At 43.7% G+C, this 24,608-nt stretch overlaps 1 protein-coding gene across 9 annotated transcripts in view; it reads right to left on the bottom strand.

Moving 5' to 3' along the window:
• ZFHX3 (zinc finger homeobox 3) overlaps positions 1-24,608 on the bottom strand; it is a 1,060,470-nt gene that overhangs the window by 132,582 nt on the left and 903,280 nt on the right. For all 9 annotated transcript variants that reach the window (XR_013163640.1, XM_077132887.1, XM_077132886.1 and 6 more), the window contains one exon: positions 21,300-21,796. Coding sequence is in view for 8 of the 9 variants with exons in the window: in XM_077132887.1 (XP_076989002.1) it covers positions 21,300-21,796 (497 nt within the window). In the remaining variant the exon portion in view is untranslated. The remainder of the gene's footprint in view (positions 1-21,299; positions 21,797-24,608) is intronic.

Raw genomic sequence — 24,608 nt, 5'->3', positions numbered from 1 at the left:
TTCTTCCTCAGCTTCTCAGGGCCCATCAATCTTCTCTTAAATACTTTCTTCTGAATCTTCTTTCTGACTGGGCCAGCCAAGCCCAGTGAGAGGGAACACCTGCTGCAGGTAATGCTCACCTGACCTCCTGGTTTGCTGCTGAATCTGGAACAAGTCATTTCTTCCCCAGGGATGGAAGGAGGCACTGGCATCACAGGTCTCAGTGATGGAAGGAGGCACTCGCATACTTTATGAAAAGGAGGAATGGAGTCACACCGTGACTTTGGGGAAACGTTCTCCCATCAGTGCACCCAATAAAACTACCAGGACACTCGGCCCCAAGGTGGCGGCCTCCCAGGTGCCTGAACAGGGGCCTTGAGGGGGAGAGCCCTGGCAACGGGCAGGCAGCCGGCCCTCCACGCAGCCGGCCCTCCACGCAGCCCACCGCGCTCTGCAGCCGCCCTGGGTAGCTGCACAGGCTAACGCGCCAGGCACACTCCAAGCTTTGTGCTCTCTCCAGAGTGCGCTCCCCCACCAAAAACCCCGAGGCCCTCGGGGGTGAACGCTAACCACAAGCCTTTGAGTGGCTCATGTATTTACAAACTGAGGCATGTCGAAATCAAAGGGGATACCACATGACATAATTCGCATTAAAATGTCAACAGGCTGACAATTTATAGAGTCAATCCACGGAAGGTGGGGAGGACTAAGACTTGGTAATTGTTTAATTCCTGCTGAAACCCACGGCCACTCTGCCTTTTGCCTCCAGGAAACCGGGATGTGCTGGGGTGTCCCCCCACCCTGGATTGCAGGGTGCCCCACGGGGCTGGCATTGCGCCAAGGCCAGGCAACAGGTTTAACTGTTTAAGGCACTGTGTGTTGAGAGAGAGGGAAGGACAGGAAAGGGCTGAAGTGAAAGATGGACTGGGGAGGGTGTGTGTGGTTGTCAGAATGGTTTAGGTTGGTCCCAAAGGCCGGCTTTGTTGTAGCCCTGGGACTCCCTTTATTCCCCATGCGTTCAGAAGCTGATTTGAATACGTACAAACCATTCCCCCAGCCTTGGGTTCCTGGGTGCTCTGAGGCTGGCAGTCTGCTCACCAAGGGGCTCTAAGAAGGGAGGGTGGGGTCGGGTGTCTGCACCTCAACTCCCCACCCCCACAGGCCTCACTTTCCAAAATGAGCAAGAGCAAAGTCCCATGCCCGAGCCAGACCTCTGTTTCGGTAATATCACCTCCCCTCCCACCTCTCACCGGCGGCACTGTTCTGACTCATGGAACAAAACATCACACGTTTTGATTACCTGTTTCAAACTCTAAATAATCCACACCCAGAGGTCTGGTCCCTCTTGGACTTTTGAAATTAGTTCTACTTGCATTACTTCAAATTATCTCACTCTTACTGGGGAGTGGCCATCTGGTGGTGAGCGCATGGTGAAAGGAAGGCAGGACTTGAAAAAGCTTTTAAGAGATTGATTGACTCTCTCTACTCCATCCCAAGGACTGCTCCAAGTCATAATCTATTTATCATTATCTATTAAAGACACTTCTAGAAGGAGAAATAATAGTAATAAGACTATTTGGCAAAGTGCATAGGTAATGCTCATTATCTGCATTAGTCACGAAAAACCACATCCCGAAAAAGGTGGTCCTGCTCTCCAGGACTGGCCCCTCGAGGACGCCCAGGGCCACCATGTGGACTGCGACAGAGCCCCCTACTCCCGCCCATCGCCCCGCACAAGCTCATTGTCTGTGTATCAACAGTAACACCTCATTCTCTCTTCTACCTCATTAACCGAAACGCATTAAAACAAGGTGCACTGGGAGCAGAAAATGAGACTGTTAAACCAAGCTGATATAATCCTCATCAGCTGTGGGAAAAGAGGCCACATCAATTATGCTGAATCAACTACAGCCACCGGATGCGCTGCAGCTCCGGGACCCTCAACAGGAAAAGGAGGACAAGAGGAGAAGCAGCACTCACTTTAAGGAGCACACACCTCACACACGTACCCCTTACAAATACAGTTCCCTGCCGGTTCTTTTTATTGTCCTGTCTGTATATTCAAAGGAGAGGAGTAGTATCTGGTAAAATACTCCTTTAAGATTCTTCTGCACGTCAAAATATTTGCCAAATATTTAGAACTGCAGGGAAAAAAAAATGTTAAAGTTGACTTACCAAAAAGGGGGAACAGGAAGAAGATATGGACCCTCGGGGATCCACTCTTGCAGACAGGTTTTACAAGTGTCAAGTGTCTGGAGTGCAAAGTATCTGAAGGCCCACGGAGGCCTCCGAAAATGAGCAGGACAAGAGATGTGCACAACATAACAAGAATACTTCAAAAAGTAAGCAGCTAAGGAGAAGATAATAGTCATTCAAAGCTATACAGCTACAGAACAAAACCGGCACCTGCTTTCACCTGCCGTCGTTAACAGTGAATAACAGATCAGAATCAGTACAATTAGAAATACTCATGAAACTGACCAGGGAAGAAGCCAGGATAGTATCTTTACATTTCTTAAATAAGGAAGATTATGGTTATACTGACAATAAATGACAGGATCATTATCTACACCCAAGCATGTAAGAAATGCAAAAGATTTGCACACAATAGTTATAAAGTGTAAAATATGGAACCAGGAGTAATAATTGAGCTCTACTCCACACATCCTGGACATTACCATATCCTATTTGACAGTAATAATTACCACATGTGAAATGCAAAACTTTCTTTTGCATTTCCTCATTTGGGTTCAAATTTGCAATCTTAATACGTTATTGCCATTGATTTGCATTTAATTTCATAGGTGTTTCCAAACATAAGCCATGGACATATTCCTGACACTTCTCTTGACACCAGCATGAAACTTAATGTTGCCAAAACACAGTCCTCAGATTAGGCATTAAATTCACCCTCCGAATTGTAGAGCTGCTCTGCTCCTCTTCAAGTATGCTTTCTAGTTCTACTTACGCTGCTCTAATCATCAGGCAAAATGCACTGGTGAGATTTTTCTGTTGCACATACTTTGCACAGTTTCAGATGTTAAAGATTGTTTCACGTTAAGCTGTGCTTCTTTCAAATCAAGAAGGGAGGCATCTCCTCCCATTTGTTGCCTCGGTGCTGCAGAGATTTCAGGCTTAGACATTTACTTCATTAAAAAAAGAAAAAAAAATCAGCTTTCAGAAGAGGTGTGGGGGGGATGAAAACTCACAACTTAAGCAGCCAAGGACATTAACATCCAATGTATGAATAGGGACAGGGAGGGATGAGCTACATGACTAAAAAAATGAAGAAAATTTTCAGCTGAAGAAAAATTTTGATATATCTGAAATTAATGTATAACAAAGGGTTGCCATGGAAATGGTTTTGCATCCTTGACTGCAGGTGTTTGCTACAGTGAATGGAAACTGGGATGGTACAGCCACAAGCAGGGAAAATGCAAACATGAAAGGAAGACTCCTAGGGCAATGCTAAGTTATCCATGGCAGTGACACTATGCCTTTCAATATTAAGTGAGCTCACTTATGCAAGGCGGGGACAGCAGCTTTGCAGTGCCAGTTAACACTTGACTCAAATTCAGAGGCTTCTTCCCCTTTAACATATTGTGGTACTGTTAAGGTAACAAAATATAAACAGACACGAATACAAAACATAAAATGACACCAATGTCGAAAACATTCTAGTATGATTAGAATTTAACTCTCAGATTCCATTCTTTCCCTCCATGCAGTGCATTTCTGGAATATAGTTTGTATATATGTATGTGTGTATGTTCAGAGTAAATATGAATTAACTTTAATGATATATATACATATATATAAAAGAATGAAAAAATAGGATATAGTTCTGAGTATGCTGTATACTCTCTACCTCTTGCATCTTATTTTGGTCACATAATGAAAAAATGGATGTGCTGATGCTTTGGGGAAGTCCAGACCTTAAAAGAAAAAAAAAAAAGGCAAGCCTGAAGTCTCCAGGTTATGCAGGACAATATTTAAATATTATGTCAGTTTAACATCATTCCTCATTTCTTTCTCAAGCTGGAGACATCTTAGGTGAATCATAGAGGAACAGCTGAGAAAGTGATAACAAAAAGAAAACTGGATTTGGAATATTTTCAAACTTCCTAGCATTCGGAAATACTTCACTGGGTCACTTCTTGCCCCATCACTTAGGAGAAGAAATGTCTAAGCCTGAAATCTCTGCAAGGGACCAAGCAACCTATGTAAGCCCCTCATTCTTCAGATGGAGTACTACAGACTTGCCCAAGGTTAAATTACTTGCCCAAAGTCCTTTTTACTGAGAGTAACCACATTTCTCTTAAAGGGAATTCTTTCTCCCTCCTCCACACCAAAAAAACTAACCAACCTTTCAGTCCTTCAAACCAAATATCTGCCATTTTTAAAGCTAATGAAAACCACATTATAAGATGACTTCAATTATGTAGGTTATACCAAACTGGAAAGTCTAATACAGACAGAAGGTATTCTCCAAAAAATAACACTTTTTGTGCTATATGCAGACTATCGTTCTAGGTACATTCTAAGTATTATCTAATTCACTCAACAGCCCCTACCAGGCAGGTAGTTATATTTAGTTCACTTTATAAATGAAGAACAGAGAACAATTAAGTAACATGTTCAAAGCTATAAACCTGTTAAGTATAAGAGCTGGATTCAAATCTGAGCAGCCTGGCACCAGGGAATTTCTCCCTCTTTAAAAACCCAAGAGCTACCTGGGTTTCTCTTAAGGCACTTGGGTTTCCTATCTCAAAGTCATTTACTCAGCATGCCAGCGCTTGGCATATAGTGGGCATCCAAACACTTCTGGAATGACCAAGAGCCTGCTGTATTTCTACTGCCTATTTTAGACTTGAGAGGTTTCAACTGGGTCATGCTACTTCCAGTGGAATATGTGCACTGGCCTGCAAACCAGAAATAACCCAACTAAGTCCTGTCTGCAGAGACACAACAGAACACCACTGTTACTCTCAATGGAGTGGAAAAGTGGGGGGCAGGACAGTGATGGTGGAGGAAGAAAGACCTCGCCTCAAACAGGTGGCTTCTATGTGGTGGAGTTCAGAGGTGAAAGAATATTTAACCTCTAGGATTGGGTATTTGTCTTTAACACTGAATTATGAAATTTTCTACCATAGAGAAGACTTGAATCATATAATACACATCTATGTTCCCAACGCCCACATGCTAAAACTAATAAATTGCTGCCCATCTATTCATCCTTCTGTCCATGTATCAATGCATCTTTTATTTCTGATACATTTCAAAGTAAATTGGAAACATCAGTGCACTCCACCCCCAGATACTTCAGCATGCATAGCATTAATTACAGTTCATTACTTGTTTGTGGGATTTTTTTTTTTGTAATTTTATTATTTTAACAGAACATTTAAGTAGACCTTCTTACTAGCAAATACTTTAAAAAGCCCAAATTCTAGTGTTATTAGTACAAAATGTTAAGCTCACAACTGATTTTCTTTTAAAAGTCACAGTAACCACAAGTACATGAAAGGAAACTCTAGTTATTGGAACGACTCTAGTAATAAGTCCTTGGGTTCCGTCAGTCAGAGAACACATCTGCCTTTGTCCTCTGCCCAGTTCGCCCTTCTGTGCAATTACTACCTCCTTCAAATCTTGCCCAAACACCGGCTTTTCCTTCTCTCACCAGCTGGATGTCATATCACCTTTCTCTCCCCACAAGCATGGATAATAATTATACACATAATTGACTGTGCATAATAAATTATCAACTCTTCTCTGCGCTCTGTATTGCAATGCTCTTCAAAGTTTAGCTCACAACCCATTAGTGCAGCTGCACGATTCCACAGAAAACAAATCAGAAGGTCTGGGGGTTGGAGTCATGCAGGTATACTTTTTTAAAAGTTTCCCAGATTGAGAGTCACTGCATTAATGGCTCATGAGATCATTGCCATTATTTGGAACCAGCATTTGTAACAAACAACAAATAAAAAATATAGTAGGGTAGAATAGAAAGAATCAGAATGTAGCATGTTAGTAAAAATAAATATTACTTTTAAAACTTCTCTTTCAATTATACATACAGACTATCTATCTACAGGTATGTGCTGGGTCACCAATGTAAAATGTGTTTCTTTTTGGATCATGGTCAACAAAGTTTAAAAGCCACAGCCCTGTGCGAGGGTAGGGATGCAAGGGTAGTTCAGTGGTAGAATTCTCTCCTGCCATTCAGGAGACCTGGGTTGATTCCCAGTCCGTGAACTTCCCCCAAAACAAACAAAAATTCAATAAATGGAGCCGCAATAATGGAATACTCACATGGAAAAATAACAAAATGTGACCCCGTCATACAGCATAAAAAAAAAAAGCCACAGCCCTATAGGAGCTAACTCGTTATCCTGCTCATAGAAAGTTGTGTGACAGGAGGAGAGAAGCAGCTTAGAGTTTGCCTCTTATGGGAATGTTCCACCAACATGTTCTCAAGGGGAGCAGCCAGATCTGGACTAATTAGCATCACGTAGACGTGGTCAATTGCTCAGGGAGAGAAGGAGTGAATAGAGCAGAGGAAATCCTAGAAATCAGATGGAATTGCAGGGATACACCTAATCTTTAAGTTCCTACCTCTAAGATTCCAACTTATGATACCAAGTCTTCAGGTGACACTTGTCGAGTGTCTCCCTAATATCTGTAGGACACTGGGAAGGATATACAAAGTTAAATGAGAATAAACACTTCCTGCTCTTAAAGATCTCATAACTGAGTAGAGGGAAAAGAAAATAGTTCAGTAAAACTGAACTCTAATACAAACTAAAAGGGGCAAAGTGCCGCTGTTTTTTCCATTGCTGCATCAGTCTGTATGAAAGCCATCTGCAGAATTTGGGATACAGACCCAAGGCCAATTGCATGTGGCAAATTTCAGAATGCCTTGACACAAGCTGCACAATCTGGCTATAGCTGCTTCCCAGAGGGTCAACACAGCAATAAGGCTCCAGACAAAACTGATGGTGAGTGACGCTGCTGCAGACAACTCTGGAACCCCCAGTCCACATGGGATACATCCAGTGGACTCCAATATGTGCTTTTTGACTCTAGATTATGAAAAGGCAAGCATTCTGAGAGGGCTGCGATGCCAGATTTGGGGGTAGAGGAGGAACCAGGGACACATTCTATTGGTACACTTGTCATTCAATAAACATTTATGGAGCTGTGTCTGATCACTAAGAACATAGCCATGAACAAGGTAACCAAGGTCCAGTCCCAGCTCTCTTGGGAGACAAATAAATAAATGAACAAACAAGAAAGATAATAAATGTGAAACTAGGGTGATATGAGAGCAAGTGACGTACAGTCACTTGAGAGAGGATGGTCAGGGAAAGCTCTGAGGACCAGACATAAATGAAGCTGAATGTCAAGGTCAGGAAGCACATTCCAGGCAGTGGGAACAAGTGCAAAGGCCCTGCAGCAGGCACATACTGGCACTCTGAAGGAACAGTCAGAAGGCCAGTGTGACCGAGGTATGGTGGGCAAGGGAAGAAGTGTTAAAAGACGAGGTTGGCCCAGTGAGAGGAATCCAGATCACAGAGGGATTTACAAGCCATAGTTAAAATTTGGATTTCATTTTAAGTGGGATGAAAATCTATTGGGGTCGGGGGGGGGTCTTTGCAAGGCAATCATATGACCTGATTTTCACCTTTCTAAAATACTGTATGGAGAGTAGAAGCAGGGAGACAATTAAGACAGTGAGAGACCATGGGGACTTGCACAGAGGAGTGGTGGAAATGAACTCTGAAGGTACAGCATATCGGATGTGTTGACAGTTTGGCTATAGTGGAGTAAAAGAAAGAGATGCCCATAGATCATCTGGTTTGAGCAAAGGGCAGACGGACGATGGCCCTGACTATGCTGGAGGAGCCTCCCAAGAGGCTCCACGGTTAAGGTTATCAAGAGTTCTGTCCAGGCCATATTAAGTCTGAGGAATCAATTACTAGGCATTCAAATGGAAATGTCAAGTGGGGAGTTGGATCCAGGGAGAGGGCAGCGCTAGAGATATAATGTTAAGCATCATCTGAAGGTAGACTGTGTTTAAAACCACTGGACTAGAAAGAAGGGAGTCTGGACCCAGTCTTGCAGAGCTATCACATTTGAAGTTAATCAGTGGAAGGGAAGCCAGCAAGGAGACAAGAAAAAGGAACCAGGGAGGGCCTAGAAAAAAAAAAAAAAAGACAGAGGAGCATGGGTCATAGAGGTGGTTGAGGAAGGAGGGAGTAAACACTGGCAGGCTGCTGAAAGAAACACATGGGGTTAGAACACGGCCACTGGATCTGGCAACATGAAGGCCACTGGTCACCAGCCACATCAGGAAAGGACTTGGTGGGTTCACTCCAAGAGGGGGTGGGGAACAGTGGGGGGCAAAGAGAACTAAGTCAATGTGGCCTTGGGAACCAGTCAATTTCTGTGAGCACAGACTGCCAACTTCAGCTCCACAGCTGTAGTCTACAGCTTCAGCCGCCCAGGCTATGGAGAATAGTCCCTTCCTTGCCTGCCACTTCTTAAGAGGGAAGAAAAGAAACCACCTCCTTCCTGCTTCCTGATTCAGCACGTTTACCTCCAAGAACCCTTTTTAGGTCCCATGATTGAGTTGTTTGATTTCACTAATCAAGTCACTGATGTATTCACTACAACCATTTAACATCTAAAGAGCTGGTTTGAGGCCGTTGTGTACCCCAGAAAAGCCATGTTCTTTTTCCTAGCCCAATCTTGTAGGCCCGGACTTACTGTGTGGGTGGGACATTTTTGACTAAGTTGTTTCCATGGAGTTGTGACCCACCTAATTGGAGGTGGAATCTTTTGGTTAAGTGGCTTCTCCAACCATTCAAGGTGGGTCTTAATCCACTTACTAGAGCCCATTAAGAGGGAATCATTTTGGAAAAAGTTTCAGAACTGGCAAGGACAAGGTACCTTTGGAGATACAGAAAGAAAATGCTCCTTGGGAAGCTGTTTGAAACCAGAAAGCAAAGGACCAGCAGATGCTAGCCACATGCCTTCTCAGACTGGCCTTTCTTGGGTCAGGCACCTTTCTCTGGATGCCATAGTTTGGACATTTCTATGGCATTAGAACCATAAACATGTAACTTGATAAATTCTCTTTATAAAAGCCAACGCATTTCTGTTGTAGTGCATTTACAACAGCATTAACAAACTAAGACAAGATCCTTTTTCCAACACACTCCCTTCACTACTTTGCTTTCCATTAAAGGCCAGAAAGTGAAAGGAAAGAAGTTTGCAACCATTTTCTGAGTGTATGCTTGTCCTGTCTTGTGCTGGATTCTTGGGAGAGATCCTCAAGGTTTAAAACAGTCAGCTTCTCAAGAAGTCTACAGGTCAGGGAAACCAAATAACACGTTACAGTGACTAACTCAGTGCCCCAGTGGAGGCGACCGGCATTCAGGACAAAGATATAAATGAGTGACTGCGAGAGCTGGAGAAAGCTTTCTCGAAAATAAGGGCTACGTGACCAAAGCTTAAAAGATAGACTGGAAGTGTACTATTCCTTAAAACCTGAATAAAAAACAAAGAGACATTTCCAACAGGCCGAAAGCCTGTCTCAGCAATGTGGAATGCATGCAACCAAATCACGATGAAATAAGCCCGTAAAGTGACATCTGCTGGATTAATTAGCTGTGTAATTAGTCTCCCCTCAGTGGATTTGGGCTTTGTCGCTGCTGTCTGAAACTTCCCCAGGTGAGATTTTATTCCAAATGCCATGCTCCAAGAGAAATAACGAGCAGACCACACAGAAAAGAAAAGTGCCCATGTTTTGTGGGATGCAGTGAGGAGGGAGAGGGCGCACTCAGGGCATGTTTAAGGCCAGGATTCAGAGAAGAAAGTCACTGTCAGAAGGATGATTCAATGGCTCACCACCTCGGAACAAGCATGCAAATGCCCAAGTCAGTACACTGGACAGACCCAAAGCACCCATGGCTCAGACTTGCTGAGTATCAAAGCAAGATAATGGAGATGGACAGAGTAGGGGATGGATTCAAAGTTACACACAACGAGAATGGACAAAGGACAGAACTCTTGTCCCTGGAAAAGCTGTGGGATTTTCCTATACTGGCAGCTGTGAACATCGTTAATGGGAACTCGGGGCAAGAAAAAAGCACAAACTGTCAGACCATACATAACCCAAGAAACTGAAAGTGAGCAAGGACACACAGGCAGATGGCTCTGGCGGAGACACTCCCCACAATGCTTCCTAAACCACAGCCGGTTACAGAGTCACGCTTGCTGACTAATGTCAAGGACAGTGAGGAAGTCACTAGAAGAACCCAGGAATACTCTTCAAACTCTATCTTTATTTTAGAAAAAGAAGAGGGTATTGGTAGAAGGGCAGGCATAGCAGATCTGGGAAAAAAAACACTGAAAACCATCTCGGAGCAGGGAACTTCTTGGCTAGAGATAGCTCTTTGGGGGAAGGGGGGTTTCCTCTACCACATACGCACATAGCATAAAATGCCTTAAACGGGGGGGGGGGGGGGGGGGAGGGAGACATCTGACACTGTTCAGAGAATCTTCTTGGGCCCATCACAGTCAATAGTTCATAAAGAATCTAGACTATGAAGTATTCAAATCAAATGAACCCATTTATAAATCAACAAGTTCTAAACTTCGATTCTGCTAAGACCATCTCTGCCATAAGCATAATCAGACCCTTTCTTGATCTCCAGGAGCAAAGACATCTCATCCGCAGGACCACGGCAGTGACACATGCTCCCTCTCAAGCCCCTTGGAAGGGCCAGAGGGTCCTGGGGAGCAAACACGAAACTATGACATTATCACTCCTATTGTCCCAAAGGTCCTGAAATGCATGCACGCGTCCATCTACCTATCTATCCATCTATCTAAAATGAATTGAGTAAAACCTCTGTGTGCACCAAGATTGTGCAACCAGCCAGCTGCCTGACGATACCTGTGCTCCTGTGACAACTGAGGTGTGAAATTTTGAATGACTTCAGGGCTTTTCAAACAGGATAAAAACCTTCGGCTGGAAAAAGGTAGAAGGGAAGAAAAGGTGTACCTGAAAATAAATTCCAGTCCCATGCAGCTATGTCTTGTTTGCCCTAAGCTTTTAGAAAAAGAATCATCTCCTATTTCAGAACCATATTTGATAACCTACTCATCTCCCCCCTGACTGGCCCAAGGGCACGCTTCCGACAGAACAAAATTTCTCAAGAAAGAGAAACACAGAAAGCAAGTAAAAAACATGCAGGGACGGGGGATCCACCTTATAGAAAGTGAGTACTGATGGTGAAACACACTCCCACTACATGCCACTAACAAGCAGTTTCTTCAAAATAGATTTTCAAATAATGTGTTACAGAATCATCAGCCTGAGTCAACATAAAATCCTGCTCCAGTGTTCTGCACAAAATAGGCACTAAATAAATGCTGATGACTCAGAGGAAGAATTCTCTTTCTGTTTGTTCCCAGAGACCACATAGAGGTATGGTCTGGGAAATCCCAAGGGCTGGGTGCTGAGCCAACAGGAGGATGGCAAATCAGGAAGATCCAGGTACTGGCATTCATGGAACCACTGCGCCCTGGGCCCCATCTTTGGTCTCCTTTTGAAGATATGACAACAAGGACTATGTGGGATGACAGGTGTCACCCAGAAAACTGCACCAAGGTCAGCTGAGAAGTAGGCACAAAAAAAATAAATAAATAAACAGCAATCCACACGAAGGAGTTGATGGCCAAAGAGCCAGAAGACAAACACAAAAGGAGCAGGAAACGGATGACAAATTCCTCCAGCAATCCCAATGCCCAAGTCCGCTCTGCAAAAGAAATGCTGGCAAAACTGTTGATGTAAGAGACCAGATATGCTTTGGGGACCTCCCCTCATCCTGGGTCTGGGAACCTGCCCGGCTAATTAACAGGTTACACAGCGAATACGATCAGTAGATAAACATTTCTCACCTTCTAACTAGTTTGCCTTTTACAGGATGAGGATGTAAGCCCTAGAGAAATTTCCCTCATCGTTCCTGATGATAGGCCCCAATTCAAATCTGCTTTCTGAATCCCTGTTGCACCCTAGGCTCTCAGGGCCTTCGGAGTGCCACAACCAAGGCTCAGCCCTGGGAAGCCTTATGACTGCACATAAACAACAAGCAGACGGAGGCCCAAGTAGACCAAGCGTGAGCAAGAGCCGTCTAGACAGCTGGCCAAACTGAACTGCAGTTCCTGATGTCCGTCTCACTGTGGTCCACAAACATTTCAATAAAAGGAAACAATGGAAAAATTATGGAAAAGTAAATTTCAGTGAAATAGCTCGGGAGAAAATTTCCAATTCCATTATATGAAAAGCATTTTATTTAATGCAGAAAATGTGAAAATCTGATAGGACAGTTTGCTATAAATAACAAAAATTGGAAATCATCATTAGAGGCATTTGCAATTTTCTTCTTTCGTTAGGAGACACTAAATAAAAGAGGTTTTACAAACAAGGAAGCCACTTATCTCTCTCTATACTCCTGTGGGGCCTTTTGGCAAGTCGCTATGAAAGAATTCCTTCACCATCCGGAGGTGTAGCATTGCCAGAAAAAGATACAGCATGCCCAGTTGAATGTGAATTTCAGATAAACAACAAATAATTTTTTAGTATAAGTATGTCCCATGCAATATACTTATGTTAAACGTTCATTTGTTTATCTGAAATTTTCATTTAACTGGACATTTCCTATTTTTATTTGCTTAATCTGGCAACACTATCCAGAAGCCTCTGCTGCAGCATTTTGACTACTTCTCAAATACCTTCACTCTAATATAACTGGTTTCAATAATCTGCATCATTTCTGTGAGCGGTAGATTTTCTGTCATTAAGAAATCTCTTTCATCCTACATTCTGGTTACTTTTAACAAGTGCTGAAAATTTTATTAAGGATTAAAGTATAAAATTATGCAATACTACCAAGATGGATTTGCATGGTCTTCTCCCACAATACACTTATATAGTATTTATAGTTTCAAGTTATGCTTAAAACAGAATAAAGAATATGGTTTGGGTATATTATGCAATTATTTTAAAAAGCTTGCCTTTTCCTGACAATGCTTAATTGTTCCTTTGCAATTCCCCTTTCAAAACAAACAACAACAACAAAACAGAACCACCTGTTGGAATTAAATGTATTCACATTTCATTTGGCCTTTGAAGCTGAGTCCTCAGCAAGGTGAAAGGATTCAAAATTGAAGCTTTGCTTCATCCCATTATAAGCACAGCTTTCCTGCCAAACTGGGCTCACCTAGAGCAACTGTAACACAAGGAGTTATTCTGGAATGCAGAGGCAATGGAATAATCACAGCTAAATTCTTCTAAGGGTTACAGACCACCCCTGAGACAGCAGATGTCATTCATGCAAAAAAATTCCACAAGTGTTATTTATTCCTCTAGGGGGAAGGTATACTGAGAGTTTGAGATTTTTCTCTCACAAGAAGGTCAAGGGATTTTAGCCTGAAGATCCAGGGAGCTTTCAAGTATTATAACAAACCGGTAATTATTAGAGTTTATGAAATTAGGCTGGGGAGGAAGGGAATCATGTCAGGGACCGCGGCATGCCTTCTCTGGCTCCCAAAAGGAGACTTTTAACAAGTACCCAAAGACAGTTGTAATGCAGATACGCAGATACAGTCGTGATAATTACAGGCTTTTTAATAAAAATTTTCAGAAAAGGGAACTGGAGGAACTTTCAGAATCTGTTCCTCACCTATTTTGTTTTGTTTTCCCAAAATAAATGAGGAGAGCCACAGTCTCCATTAAGAAACAATAAAAAACTCTGCCAAGGCTTCGCCTTTCCTAGAAACTCCCTCATCTCAGTGAATTTGATGAAGTCATTGATCCAAGAAATTTCACTCTGGTAAATATGCTGAGGACAAGCAGGAAAATGTGAGGGGAAGAAATTTCATTGAGACTTCAAAACCTTGAAAAAGAACTGTCTTTTTTGTTCCTTCTTGCTCCCCAGTGCTTTTGACAAACACTAAGCAGTAAACAAGTTCCGACCTATCTAAATTTACCATGTAGTCATGAAATGCTCTGTAAGATTTAAAGGAAAAAAGATGATAAATATGGCTTTTCACATCAATTACGAAATGATGGTTATTTAAGAAATTGTTGGACAGTTAACTGTCCAATTTGAAAGCAATGAAGAAAATATTGGTGATGTAGTGTCTATCTAACTAAGCTTGAGTACAAACTCCAACACTCTCCAGATTGACCTATAACCTCTCTGTGCGTCAGTTTCCCCATTTGAAAAGAGGCTTCATAAAGATTAAACCAGTTAATATGTTCAAAGCAGGTAGAATAGCACCTGGCTTGTAATAAATACTGTGTAGGTGTTAGATATTATTTTTATTATTTTATAATATCAGCAAGAGCAACTCTCCCTGGGAAAAGAAAAAAGTAAAGGCATAAAGAAAATCACTGACAGATAAGGCACCATACAAGTGAAAAGTTACATGTCAAAATGTACCATGAGGGTGGGCCACAGTGGCTCAGCAGGTAGAGTTCTCGCCTGCCATGCCGGAGACCTGGGTTCGATCCCTGGAGCATGCCCAGGACAAAAAAAAAAAAGCACCATGAGCAAAATTAAAGATGAGCCAAAGAATGGGAGAAACTACTGCACCATCCATACCACAAAGGATTCCTGGCCCCAGTAAACCAGGAGCTCTTGAAAATCAGTCAGAAGAAGGGACAAAGTGAGACAAATAAAGGATAGGCTATAAACGGGAGAGCTACTGAAAAAATACAAATGGCCAATGATTATGCAAAAAGATGCTTAACCCATCTAATAACTTAGGAGAGCCACATCAAAACAACTGTGCCAATCAGACTTATAAAAAGAGAAAAATAACATTTCTGCTTGACCACGGTGTGAGAGTATGAGCATCAGCAAACGTTGGGAGAATAAAATGGAGGGCCATTAGAAAGCACTCTATCAACATTTTGCAAGCACACACCCTGGGACCCAGCAACCCCACCTCTTGGATAGCATGTGTACAAAGATATATGTACACATCTGTTACCTACAACGTTGTCTGTAATATCAACACATTGCAAACAACCTAAATGTACATTAAAAAGGGACTGGTTGGTAAAATACGGCATGGTGGAACACTATGTAGTCATAAAAAGAGTGAACTAGATCTCAATGTGCTGAGCTGAAATGATTCCAATGATAAAAAGTTATATGAAAAAAAAGTCTGAAAGCAGAGCACGTACCTATATATAAAGATTTTTTAAGGATGAACAGCTATGTAGGAGTGTACACAGACATATATGTACATACTTCTATCTGTATAAGCATAAGGAAAAAGCCAAAAGAATATAAATTAAACATAGCCATGGTTGCTTCTGGAGAGCAAGAAAAAGACTTGCATTAAAAAAATACATATTGAAAATATTTAAAAGTATGAGAAAGGGTGCAAGAATAAAACTATATATACACACTATCACCGCAATTTTGTAAAATGCCTATGTTATATGCAAAAGAAGGAAATCCTATATTGTTGTGTGTCAGGGTTATGGCTGATATTTATTTTCTCTTACACTTTCCTGAATTTCTCAAATTCTTCTACACTAGACATACATTACTGGGCATATATCACTCAGATACATTACTTTTACCATAAAAAATAAGGAATCCATTTTATTAATCAGCCTACATGTGAGGTAAACTTGCAAGAAATAATTATGAATACAATAATACTCTAAAAGGATCTGATCAGTTCTTTACTGTCCACAAGAATGATTTAGTGGGGGAAAACAGAAAATAAAATACCAAAAGCATTTAGAAAAAAGATAATAAAAATGCTATGGTTAATGGTTGTAAAACTGGTTTTCAACAGGTGGCATGCTTAGTATGGGAATTTTTTTTAATAGGCACAGAGCCATCTTGACAAAGCTTGTGCCTAATGCCAATCATTCAGCTCAGCTGAATGTATGTGTTGTATGAAATAATACACATTTGGGGGATTCAGATGAAGGTGGGTGGGCCAGTTCTAGAGGAAAGGAGGACAAGGAAAGCTGCTGTGCAGTGAGGTGCCAATATTTCAAACCACACAATGTTGGCAATACATCAGCAGTATGTCCCTGCCTGCAGCAATGGGTAAAGCTTGGTCCTGGCATGAACTCTCTCCTCAAAAAAGACCTTCCTTTTGAACTTCCTAGAGTCCCCTTGAAGTTAGCTGGTGGCCAGAGGGACTGCCAGAGCCTATGTGGGCATCTTGGGCACTGACCCATCTGGGCCCATCATGTGCAGTGTCCCAGCACAGCCCCAGGAACCCCACATCCCATGAGTCCCATCCATCAACTCAGGGGAAATGAACTTCAAACCCTCAAGTGCTCCAGGAGGACTAGGGCACATGGAATAAATGTGCTAAAATTTACCAAAACATCTGGCCTTTCACACTTTCTAAGTCAACTACAGGAAAGCATTCCCTTCCTTTCATATTTTGATTGGATGGACAAGATTGGGGGGGGGAGGTAAAAGCATGTAAGTGAAAAAAAATTTTTTTGAAAGTATGTCTAATGAGAAAACAAGAGTTGAGGAAACTGGTTCCCAAATCAAAATGTAAACCAGATGACGTGTGAACCACTGTTTCAAACTCCGAGCCCCCACAGGGTGGAGAGGACAGGGAGGGCAGGTATGGGCGACTCGAGCAGAGTTATCATGCCTTCCGCCTTCAAATACAGAGGCAGTCAGGGACCACCTATGGGCATAAAGCAGACAGCTGTCTTCCTAAGACCCCCTCTCCCAAGGGCACTCATAAAGTCACAAGAAGGCTGCCAATCTCATGTCATATCTTTGTTAACTTCTCTGATCTGTCCATCTGCCATTCTATGGTCCAGCTGGGAGACTGGGTGCCCATGAGTTTCCCACACATCACAGTAAGAACTGAGACGATGGGTCTTAAACTAATGCAGAGTTTGATGGAGTGTTTTTTATATACTGCACAATTCTAATAAGATACAAGAGTAACAAAAATCCACTGTGTAGAGAATTTGGGTACTTTTGTTTTGTTTTCAGTAAACTGGTACCTCCTATTTTAAGCAAAGTAGAGTTGGCTTAGATAATGGTTTCTCACCTCCCATTAGCCCAGCTGGCCCAAGGCTGCTCACATGTGGCCCAGACCCAACACCCTGGTAGACAACTTTCTCAGTGTATAATTTAAGATTAATATAAAATCTTTGGCTTTGGTCCAATCAAAGGAACTTCATTCAGCTGGTAACCGTTTGAGTAATAGAGTCTCGTGGGGTCTTAATCCATCTGCCAAAGTTGATGACTTTCCATGCAATGACTCTCAGGTGAAGAAAAACATCAAAGTGAAAACCAGATTTTAATAGTTGGCAGGTGTGCCCTGATTTCCAACTGCCCTCTCTGTACCCCTCTTCCCCCAACAAAACACCACTACCAATTTCATAACAAAATAACAGGGAAGTCAAGATAAATGCAGAAAAGCTCAAACTAGCTCTGAGTGTGTATGTTCTGGCCTTGGGACTGAACCCAGTCATGAGAAGAGAGCAGATCACAGACATCCTTGGATGTGTCAGTACCGGCTGCTCTCCCAACTGAGACAAGCAAGAATATCCCACATCTTTGGTGGTGGAGGGGATGGGACAATGGGGCCAGGGCGCAGGCCTCTGAAAGACAAGTTATGTATTTACACAGGAAAGCAGAAAGGTATCCTGGAGTTCAGCCCTGGTGAGAGACAAGTACCTTTTCCACAATACACTTCTATTCTGACTCAGATGCATCACTATGGGAAGAAACCTAGAGCTCAGCCTCTAAGCTCCACTGGAGCCTCTGTCCTTTCTGTTGAGTCAATCAGAGTGCCCCTAAAATGGCAGGACATCTGGCTGGACTAGATTAAAGCCACTATTAACTTAAAAGAAAGACACACCCAAAGAATTCAACCATGAGCCCTATGCAGAGAAGACCTGGGGATCTAGAGAAGATGAAATAGCACTTTCGTCAAATGCCTTGAGCTCTCCAGACTTCTCCCACTTCACTCTACTTCCAAGGCATGGGAAGGAAGAATAAAAGAATATATTGAACATTAATCTTGATTTTAAAATTGCTAGCACACAATAATTGAAACTAGACAATTCCAGGCAATTGAGACAATTTCACCAGTGTTGTGCAGATGAGCACAAATCTTGTGTCCAGACTAGAAATGATCTCATACTTTCAGGAAGTTCAGTCCTAATGCAGTGACATTTGCCCCAGCATTTATGACATCAAGTGAAATTACTCTGGACTCGTGTGAAGTCTGATGACAAAATAGGAAGCTATGCCACTGTTTGTATCTCCTGAGACTACCACTCTGTCTCCTCTGATATGACAAAGAAAGAGGGGAGGGGGGGAGCTTCAGGTAAAAGAGAGGGATGGGAAACCATTTTGAAGCCAAATGCATTCTGGTCACTTCAGTAGGTGCAAAAGAAATGAAAGCAATTTTGGGGAGTCTACCTAACCAATAAGCAATAATTTACAAGGGAATTGGGGTGGGGTGGGAGGTGGGGAAGGGGTTGAGTAAGGAAGGCTGTGTGGGAGAAACCCAGTGCCCTCCCCGGGTCAGCAGCATCTGCAGCGGGGTTCTCTAGCAGACAGTAAAGAACTCGATTACATCCAGTTAACTGTGCTCTAAACTGATTATGCATGTGCCGAGCTAATGGATTACATTAGCAAGAGGAAAAATAACATGCAATCAATCTCCATTTACTACAGGCCACACCAGGGCCTAGAGAAAAATGGATTCTCAAGTCGCCTCTAATCCCCCACCCCAAATCCACGTACTAGCAAAACCATCTGAGAGCAGGCCCCCTCGGTGGTAAGAGAAGTTTATCTTAATCACAGGGAGGGACACAAAGACTCACTACAACCAGGGGCGTGATAATGCTGTCTCCAGGTCACCAGACATCGGGTGGGAGAGCCCATGCCCCCTGCTGCAAAGCCACAGCCAGCACAGGGACATTCGTTAGGCGCGGCTAATGAGACCAGACTAATGACCTTCGGCTCCTGAGGCAAGGAATTCTACTCTGAAGTCTGGGGGGCTCATTACCCCTGGGATTAGCCAGCCAAACCCGCTATTTAGCACGTCCTGATGCGCTGGACCCCACATTCTGTGCTACACCCTACAACTCTTAGGACTCGTCTTTTCCTGCCTCTGCAGTACCGCCCACCCCCCACCTGCTTTTTTTTTTTTTAACTGACAAGAAAATTAAGGCCCAAAAGGGCTAGTGACCCAAGCTAGCAGTTCAGAAGCATAAACACAAACTGTTCCCATCGCAGCTACCCTGGAAGCCCTCGCTACCTGACTCTTCAGGTGTGTCTTGTGGACATGCCTTGAGAATCAAAAAGGGGCTCTTCTCAGTGAATTCTCCAAGTTCCAGGCCCTTCAGAAGCAAAACTAAATGCCTGATGCACTCTTATTCAAGACTCTGGCCACATGGAGGAAGTGGTGTGGAGAGTTAATCACCAGCACATGCATTTTATAACCTGAATGTTTCCTCAGCTGGAAGAAGCAGGCTTCACTGCCACCTGCAAACTACCTTCACCAAAACTGCATGACACCATCAGTGGCCAAGTGGAGTCCTCTGTGCTAACTCTACTCTATTGGTTCCTTTGGAAATGCTGTTTCTCCGCCTGTTTTCCACCAGGTCTTCTCGGCAGTATCAGTGTCATCCTATAGCCACTTAAAATCACCAACTTAAACTGACTGCAAAGAGCCTTTTCCTTCTACGCCGGCACAAACCTCAGCCCAGACCCCTGTAGTCCTTGCTCGCTTGAGCCAAGGGTGGGTTGGTTGCGTAGTGCCCAGACTTCCCTCACTGTACCACTCCAGCCCACCCAAGGCTGGAGTCAGTAGTCAATTCCCACCACCTCATTCATGCTTTCTCCTCCTTTCCCTTAAACAGCTTCTCATCCACATTACAAATAATCCATAGGCCTCCGGCCATCCTAAGAATGATCAATTGTAAAGTGAATTACAGTTATCAAGCTGGGCAGGGACCAATCTGGGGAAAGAGTCAGAAGTCTTCCCTATCTGGAGTCTCCACCTGAAATCACAATGAGTAGAAAGGGAGTAAAAGTGGTTCAGGGTCGGCAGAAACTAAATACTCATTGGCCCAAAGATGTGCGAGACGGTATGAGAGGAAAGAGGAGAGACTGAACTAAAAGTGAGGAAAATGGGAAGAGAGAGCGAAGGAGTGGAAGGTATGTTGAATGAGGCTGCCTAGATTTATGGCAAATTTTACCTGATGGTTCATACTAAAGCCATTACGGGATGATTAGAGAAAAAGGTGAGGCTTTAATTCCAGTGAAAATCAATAGAAATGTCTGGAGCAATTCTGCCGTGCAAGTGAGAGGACTATTTACAGTATCCAGAGCATCTCCTCTTCTGTTACTGTCCACAGAACTGGGAGAAGGACTAGTGGGTTAGAAAGAAGGAATAGTAAGGAAGGATGAGGATGGGGGAGATAATAGAGGGAGAAGAGGAAGTAAAAGATGGGAGAAGCCCAGAACAAGAGAGAAAAAGAGAAAGTGGAGAAGAGAAAGGGGATCTGGAATGTAGAAAGTGAAAGAAAATGAAGGAATGATGGAAAAAGCCCCCTCCCCTGCCCCCATCCTTCCCCACAGCCTTTACCACCTTCTCGACTACTAAATACTTGGTTCATTGTGTTTATCATTCATCTCCCACCATGCGAATGGAAGCTGTATGAGAGCAGGGTTTTTTTTCCTATTTTGTGCACTGACATAGCCACTGGGTATACTGCAGGAGCTCAATATATATTGAGACTGATGTGTGTGTGCGTGTGCGCGCGTGTTGTGCCTGAGGTACACAGCAGGAGCTCAATATATATTTGTTGAATAAATCACCCCAGAGGCACAAAGGAGAGAGGAAAAAGGAATAAAGAGATGGAAAAGAAGAGCAGAGTGAAGGAGAGAGGGAAAACCCAGGAGCGTGGGGGTACACAACCGTCAGGGTGAGAGAAATAGCAATTGTGAATTAAAAAAACGAAAGTCAACTGTAGATACAGTCAAGGGGTGAGGGGAACAGCATGGCAGGATGAGGCTACTCTTAATAAAAACTGCTCCACAAAATGGAGCACCCCAGGAGGAAAGCTTGAAGTTATGGGTTGATCCCTGCCACCACAATTCAGCTTCTTGAACAAGTGCATGCCAGCTCCCTTCCAGCACCACGTCACCCTCCAGTAACCTGGACCTCCTCTCCAGCATTCCCCCATCTCCACCTGGGCCCCAAGAAGCAGCCCTTACCTTGTACAGCTTCAGGCTGGCCTCGTGCCTGGAGTTGACTGTGTGCAGTCGCAGCTTCTCCAAGCTGTTGGTGTAATAGTCGCAGGCGTTGCACTTGAGGTGGACAGGGTTGCCGATGGCCACACACTTGAGCCGCCACTCGTTGGCTTTGCCACCCTCCTTGATGTGGGCCACCAGCTGGTACTTCTGCACGTGCTTGTCCGTCTTGCAGTGCAGCTGGAAGTTGGCCTTGAGCTGGGTGTTGTAGCGGCAGAGCTTGCACTGGTACGAGTCCCCCATCACGGCCTTCCACTCGTCCTCCGGGAGGCTGCGCTCCACGTTCATGTGCAGCCCCAGCACGTCCAGGTTGTCCGTGGTGAACTTGTTGCAGACGGCGCACTGAAAGAGCTTCAGCGACGGGTCGTTGGTCTGGATGAAGCTCTCGCCCAGGTTCATCAGCTCCTCAGACACCAGCTGCCCACCCCCGAGCCGCATGTCTAGGGGGATCTCACCGCCCACTGTGGGGAAGGAGAGAGGAAGAGCGTCAGGGACTGGGCTTGCAGCCACAGCCAGAACTGAGGCATCAGCCAGCCTTCCACCAGTCTCAGCCCAGATGCAAGGAGAACAAGATACCATGTAAGTTCTCCAAGGTGCTACTAAGGGGGAGGGGGATTTTTTTTTAAGCCAGCTTGATATGCTTGGATCTTTCCTACTGACTTTCTAAGGTTTGTGGAAGGCTTTGTGTTTGCTGCCTTTCTTCAGACAAAGAACACGTAGAAAAAGTGAGGAGTAACAACCATTTCGATTCAGCCCCCCTCACCTGGATCTGAGAAGAGAGAGAAATACACAGCATCAAGTGGCTATGACAGAATATGGAACTCTAGACCCAAAAAGTTGGAAACAGGTTATAGCTGCAATCGAAGATACCAAGACTTGAGGGTGAATGAGAATTAGAACCAGAATCTATCCAAAGCAGCACTGCCCAAAAGAACTTTCTGCGGTGATGGAAATGTTCTATATCTACACTGTTCAATAGTGGCCTCACTAGCTATATGGCCATCAGACCCTTGAAAGGTGGCTCATACAACTTAGAAAATGCACCTTTATTTAAATGAATTTAAATGTAAAAGGCCGCATATAGCTAGTAGCTATAGTAGTAGACAACTCAACATGAAACAAGGATTTGAGGAATGATCTCTCTACTGTTCGCCATGTCCCACAGGTGATCGCCTACCTGTCCGTCATCACTGGCGTCTCTGCCAGCCCCTCCCAAGTCCCCCCAGTGCCACCATCTTTTCCCTCTTCTGGCCCGACACTGTGTGATATCACATGCTCTTTTGTTGTAGAGTCAGCTATCTACAGAGCCAGAAGCTGGTCCGCGTCCCCCATCGGAGGGCTGCTTCTCCAGGGTGGGAGACTGTCTTCCACCTCATGAACCTCCACAGAGTACCTGGCCCACTGCACAGATGCTCAGACACTTGCTGTGCCAGACAAGGGTCAAAAGGAGACAAAACTTGATATGCTCAGGAAGGAGACGGAAATGGATAGAGAAATGCCAGGTTGGTTCATGGTACAGAAAACAGGCCAGAGTCAAGTCTGCCCCTTCCTCTCTCTGGCCCCTGTTCTTTTTCAGTCTACCACAGACCTGAGTAAGCCAGAAACAGGCTCCTGTTCACTAACGGTAAATTAATACAGCACGCTCTTACTGATATCAGGAGAAAGGCTTGGAAAGAGCAGCCCCTTCTCCATTACCTAGAAGTGTACAGTCAAGCAGAAAGCTGAGCATCAGTTTCTATTTTTTGCCTCTCTCCTAATTACATGCATATATACACTTCAGCTGTTATGTCTGCTACATCCACCCCACCCGATATTTAAACTTGACCTTGTACATGTGGTTGAGCTGAGGGTTTTTTGTTTAGCTTTTGTCGTTTTTACTTTATTTTGTTTTGTGTTTGATGATTGATTAGAAGCCAACTTCGTGGCTAATCAAAGAAAAGATGTTATTTTTTGCAATGATTTTCTAATTTATGATACACAAGTGAGGAGATCCATGCAGCTTCTATTGAACTGACTGTGGACAGTCCAGCAAGCCACAGAAATCGTTTTGCACATGCATTCCAGAAGGTTTAGGAAGCTTTCTACTTACTATCTCTCTTGCCATCTCCCCTGATGAGAAGAGCCATGACTACAACTTTCTTTTTAGGACAAGAGAGAAAAAGACGGTGGGGGGGAGGGGAGTTGGCGGGGAGGTGGGAGAGAACAACTTAAAGCTCCATCTTTTTAATAGAGATGAAGACCAGGCAACTTTTATGAAACATACGCATGTTCACTCAAAGACAACATTGCCTGGAGGGTAAGACAAGGAGCAAACACATATTTGTTTCTGATGCCAACCACCTGAAGCATCAAATTTTCTCCACTTTTAAAATTTAACCTCCATGCATCAATATCACTCTAAAGAGAAGTTCAGCTGTCACTTGCTATGTGCCAGGCTGAAAATTACAAGTCCTCACGACAACCAGAGGAAAAAAGCCCCTATTCCCATTCTAAGCTCTTAAAATGAAATGCAAATCAAAGCAGAAGCAGAGGAGCAGTGAAATTAGTTAGGCTGACAGGCAAAGCAAAACTCCCTTCAAGAACTATACCTTAGAAAACAAACCCAGGGTCTATGATTCTAGGGACAAATTCAACCCCCAAGTGTGAAGGACATTCACCCAATCCATGGGCAGTTAAAGAGCAGAGGCCCCTAAATAAGCACGTAGTGGGTCCTTTCTCTCAGGCCACGCTGGATATATGATCTTGGGGAGGAGTGGATCCTCATCTCCCCTCACGAGGAGGGGTGTACGTTTGGTGTAAAAGGGAAATGCTTCTCTACCTCTCAATACAAGCCTTAGTTGGAGGTATACATTTTCAGGGATCCTCATATTTGCCAATAACACAGGCAATCCACACCCCCAGTACATGAGCCCGCACATAAAGCATCAAAGAGACATGTGGACTAACGGACACATTCTAGAATGAAAGGCAGAAGTAGAGGAGCTATTAAACCTTGTGCAGGGATCCTGTGGCTGGCTGGCTACTTGGGAAATAGGCAGATGCCACTGCAAGCCCTTCTTCAGGGCTGCACTAAATGACAGCCACATGGGAGACTGGAAGGGTGTTCCTAGGGTTCCGAGTTTCATATCCTGTCCACAAATCGTACTAGATTCAACCAGACCAGACTGAGAGGTGCCGCCCTCTCCTTAAAGGCCTCCACATAATCTGTGTCTGCTAAATAGTCCCAGAGAGAAAATCCTGTGAAAGGAGGCATGAGAATAATCACTTTGTAGG

Source organism: Tamandua tetradactyla, chromosome 16, assembly GCF_023851605.1.
Source record: "Tamandua tetradactyla isolate mTamTet1 chromosome 16, mTamTet1.pri, whole genome shotgun sequence".
In the NCBI taxonomy this organism is placed as follows: domain Eukaryota; kingdom Metazoa; phylum Chordata; class Mammalia; order Pilosa; family Myrmecophagidae; genus Tamandua; species Tamandua tetradactyla.
The sequence above is the reverse complement of the archived record's forward strand: the minus strand, read 5'-3'. Positions and strand labels throughout refer to the sequence as shown.